General features: G+C 45.4%; 1 protein-coding gene across 1 annotated transcript; it reads right to left on the bottom strand.

Annotated features, from left to right (window-relative positions):
• Positions 1–343: 343 nt before the first annotated feature.
• si:ch211-214j8.12 (uncharacterized protein LOC100000539 homolog) lies at positions 344–4,092 on the bottom strand. The gene is made up of 3 exons (XM_034870885.1): positions 3,922–4,092; positions 2,170–3,329; positions 344–987 (listed from the first exon to the last, which is right to left on the bottom strand). Exons 1-3 carry the CDS (start codon positions 4,036–4,038, stop codon positions 594–596), a joined length of 1,671 nt encoding a protein of 556 aa, XP_034726776.1. The 5' UTR covers positions 4,039–4,092; the 3' UTR covers positions 344–593.
• Positions 4,093–4,622: the final 530 nt, after the last annotated feature.

Below are 4,622 nucleotides of genomic sequence, written 5' to 3'. Positions count from 1 at the left end.
AAAGAGAAAAAATTTAAAATCAATTTGCAAAAAAACTAAATCAGATTTTTGAATTAGTTTCTTGTTGTTTGGAAACAAAACAAAAAACAGACAGACCACCGTGATTTCATTTTTTTAAATTTATAAATTTTAATTTTGTAAACAACAATGAAAAAACCCACTTGATACAACTCATTGTACACACACCTTTTTATTCTTCAATCCAAAAAGAATAAAGATAAAAGGAATCTCCAAAAAACTAAAACTTTTCATTGGTTGTTGGTTTGATTCTGACGTCAGAAACGGGTTTGAAACACACACACACACACACACACACACACACACACACACACACACACACACACACATACGTATCTTCCATTTTCTAATTATGTAATAAAAATAAAAACCTAATTTACATTTCAAAGGGTTGGAAATCCACTTTCTCCTGTTTTAAGTTGCTGTCAATGTTTAATGTTTCTGCAGAACAGCAACCTGAGTCAGGACCGTTTATATTGTAATGTAATGTAATAACTTTTAACTTTCCTGTATTATAAATATGAATGAATGAATGAATGAATGAATGAATGACGTAATGAATGAATGTCTCTTCCCTAAGACCAGACGACTTGGACTTTCCTGATCTTCTTGCAGTCCGACCACTCCTGCAGGCTGATTTGCCAGCAGTGATTCACATCCACGTATTTGAGTCTCTTGCTCCGCTGCATCATCCTTTTCACCGTAACCATGGTAACATCCGTCCGCGGCAGCTCGACGTGTCGCAGCCGTGCGAGCGGCACGCGAGGCGAGTCTGTGGAGTCTGCATCCAGGTCCAGGTCCAGGTCCAACCTGCCCAGTACGTCGCTGAAGACGCAGTCCAGAGGGCAGGGCAGGGAGACCAGAGACAGCTTCTCCAGGAGAGGAGAACCAGTCAGGAGACACCCGAGCGCCCTCTTCAGGGACATCCAGGACATCACAGGCTTCATTTGGCCGTGCTCGTAGGAGAAACTTCATAGAAGAGAGACATAAAGAAGATTAGACTTCTCTTTAGTAATCCTTTTGGGATGACTCCCGCAAGGAAAGTGAAACTTCCAGCAGCAGTTTTATTAAAAAGAATACAGTATAGAAGACAATATAAAGATAACAATGAGGACAATAATAATAATAATAATAATAATAATAATAATAATAATAATAACAAGAAGAAGAAGAAGAAAAACCTTTGGCTATTAAAAGATGTCAGGTGTGTGTGGTTTATGTGTGTCCAGGTGTGTATGTGTATGTACTGTCCTCTTTGTTCTATCCCCCCGAGTGAGGATGTGAGATGGACAACAAGCAGAGGATTACTTTAAATATCCCAAATCACGCTCCTTTTCATGTTCATACTTGCATTTTGGGCTTCTACTTGTACATGATTACATGCTTTAACGTTAAAATAGCAAATACAGGTGCGTCTATCTTTGACACCCATGGGCGTGCTGGTCTTACAGGGAGGTGTGTTCAGGTGCATTGTGGGCGTGCTGGTCTTACAGGGAGGTGTGTTCAGGTGCATTGTGGGCGTGCTGGTCTTACAGGGAGGTGTGTTCAGGTGCATTGTGGGCGTGCTGGTCTTACAGGGAGGTGTGTTCAGGTGCATTGTGGGCGTGCTGGTCTTACAGGGAGGTGTGTTCAGGTGCATTCTGGGCGTGCTGGTCTTACAGGGAGGTGTGTTCAGGTGCATTCGGGGCGTATTGCTATCTTGAGGCAGGGGGAAGTGAACGCAACATTGACCAAAACTGTATTTATATTTTTCCATTCCGAGTACTTATTTATATTAAGGTTACTTACTTATGCTATATTATTAAATTACATATTATTCTATTTAATTTTTACATCACTTATTCACTTACATTGCAATATTTTTTTGTACCATGGCAACCTAACTTTATATTATCTTTTACATAATGCCACTTTACATTCAGTCAGTATTTTGCACAATGCCTGTCGTCTGTTTGTTGTTGTTTTGTTTAATGTAGAAAAATGATGCAGTAACACGTGAATTTCCCCATTGTGGGATTAATAAAGTATTATCTAATCTAATCTAATCTCATCTAATCTAATCTAATCTAACAAAAGACACTTTTTCTTAACCTTCTTTTCTGGTCAACTTGTTCTGGCACAAAATGTCTCCCCTTGTGATCCCGGCCTTACCTGAGTGTGAGAGAGCAGAGGTGAGGCAGCTGAGGAAGATCCCGGACCTCGTCCCGCTGGTCGTCCTCGTCTTCTTCGTCCTGTGGTCCGGTGGGAGGCTCGGCGGAGATGAGCAGGTCTCTGAGTCTGGGACACGCCTTGATGGCCTCCAGGAGAGGCGTGCGACGGCTGGTTTTCACCCCCTGCAGCGTGAGGGACACCAAAGAGGAGCCTGCGACGTCCAAGGCAGGAAGTAGATCCGGCAGCGGGCCGGGGAAGCGCACGGAGAGACGCTGCAGCTGGCCGGCCCACGCCCGGAGGCCAGAGGCCAACAGGGAGCCCTGGCTCCGTCCTCTGGTGTCCACATCTTCCTCAACGTCCACACACACAGAGCGAATGTTTGGACATGCACGACTTAAGCTGTCCAGAGACTCACATGATACGCCCTTGACGTCCTTCAGGCGCAGGATCAGGCGGTCATCACCTGACGAAACCCGGTCTTGCAGGTCTTCCTCCGCTTGGTCCCTTGGCCCTTCATCTCTACTCTCACGGCCATACCCATTCAACAGTATCCTCTCCTCCTCCTCCTCTTCTTCTTCATCCTCATCTTCTGCCCGTGCTTCTTCTCTCTCTTCCCTCGATCTGTCCGAGCGCTGCCTGTGCTTCCACTCCCTCCACACCTCCCCCAGCCGGGGAACTCCTTCCCTGTCGCTGAACTCGTCCGTGAGTCCGAACCGTCCGTGCTGGATGAGACAGCAGGCCTCCGCCAGGCCGTCCAGGTCCAGGGTCTCCAGGCAGGGCAGGGTGAGGAGGAGGTAGGCCGCCGCCGCCGCAGCGTCCCCCTCTTCTTTCCCAAACCCGATATCCAGAGCCAGCAGGCTGCAGAGGGGCAGAGCAGGCGGCGGCGCCGAACCGGGAGAAGACGCAGACGGACCGCCAGAGAAGGGAAAGGAAGCCCCGCCTCCGAGAGGAAGCAGCGCAGCAGGGGACAGGAAGTGACACCGTGATATGTCCAGATGGCGCAGCAAACGACAGCGCTGGGCGATCGTTCTGATTACACATGTGTCACACGGTGTAGCGGCGAGGGAGAGCGAGCGCAGGGCGGGGAGACAGCAGAGCGTTTCGGACAGCAGCTTGGAGGACAGCTGCTGGGCTCCAGACAGGTACAGACTCCACAGACCCTGGGACAAGAAGGATGAAGACGGAAGACATTGAGGAAGTATAGGCCGGACACAAGCAGGGATGCAACTAACTGTTATTATCTTGATTCATCAATTACTTGTTGGTAGTGAAATCAATACATTTTTGCAGCTCTAGACAGAAGATATCTAATTAACGTGAGCTGCTAAGACTGATCAATTAGTTTCCAACTATTAATTTTAATTAATTAACATTAATTAATCGCTAACTATTTTGATAATTGATCAAATGGTTTGAGTAATTTTTTATGGAACAAGGTAAAAAAATGTCTCTGATTCCAGCTTGTTAAATGTGAATATTTTCTTCTCTCAAATTTTCTGGGCGGCCAAAGCAGAGAAATGATTATGACATCATAAGGGGCAAGATTCCAGATCGGCCCATCTGAGCTTTCATTTTCTCAAAGGCAGAGCAGGATACCCAGGGCTCGGTTTACACCAATCACCATTTCTAGCCACTGGGGGACCATAGGCAGGCTGGGGGGACTCATATTAATGTTAAAAAACCTCATACAGGGACATTTTCATGCCATGGGGCCCTTTAAGATGAGTGATCCAGCGTCCAGCTATGTCTGACCTGGCAACGTGCAGTGATGTGGGCACAGAGAGCGGGGGTGACCAGACCGGGACACGCTCCCAGAGACAGGCCACGGAGATGGGGGACCAGCAGGAGGTGCAGAGCTGCCCGGGACATCTGCTTCCTGCTGCACAGCAGCTGCGTCAGCTCCTCCACCAGCGCAGCCGCTACAGGGAAAGAACCGGAGAGAAAAGAAAGGAAACCTCAATATTTATATCTGGAGCTGTAACAACAACATGAGCACTCTTTATTTAACCTCTGACTGTATTTTCTCGTCCAACGTTAAACGACGTTACTAGAGCCCAACCAATAAAGGATATATTATTTACAATATTTAATATACAATATTTGATTATTTAAAAATCCAGCGTGCCAATATTTCGGCAGATGTATATATTTTTTTTTAATCCAGAAACGTGTAACAAAACAAACAGATTTCCCTAACATTAGTAATTTTTAGTTATTTATGAGTTCTCATTAAAATAATTTGATAATAAGTAGTTTTATTGTCACAACAGAACATCAAAATATGTTAAAGTTCTGATAAATAAAATATATAAAAATACAGACTTAAGATATGAAACTTAAAGTCCTTTGAACAAAAACACAATAACAAAAAAAAAACGTTGTAGAGCGTCCTCTGGTGGACAGACTACGCAACACCATCACTAACAGGGACGTTGTAGAGCGTCCTCTGGTGG

This window comes from Etheostoma cragini, chromosome 5, assembly GCF_013103735.1.
Source record: "Etheostoma cragini isolate CJK2018 chromosome 5, CSU_Ecrag_1.0, whole genome shotgun sequence".
Lineage (NCBI taxonomy): Eukaryota > Metazoa > Chordata > Actinopteri > Perciformes > Percidae > Etheostoma > Etheostoma cragini.
The sequence above is the reverse complement of the archived record's forward strand: the minus strand, read 5'-3'. Positions and strand labels throughout refer to the sequence as shown.

Bases quoted from the DNA above. Each gene is read 5' to 3' on its own strand.
- si:ch211-214j8.12 (XM_034870885.1), bottom strand. From the start codon at position 4,038: ATGTCCCGGGCAGCTCTGCACCTCCTGCTGGTCCCCCATCTCCGTGGC. The intron at 3,330-3,921 runs GTCAGACATAGC...TTCTTGTCCCAG, and splicing joins ACATCACTGCACGTTGCCAG to GGTCTGTGGAGTCTGTACCT. The intron at 988-2,169 runs GTAAGGCCGGGA...TCTTCTATGAAG, and splicing joins CTCTGCTCTCTCACACTCAG to TTTCTCCTACGAGCACGGCC.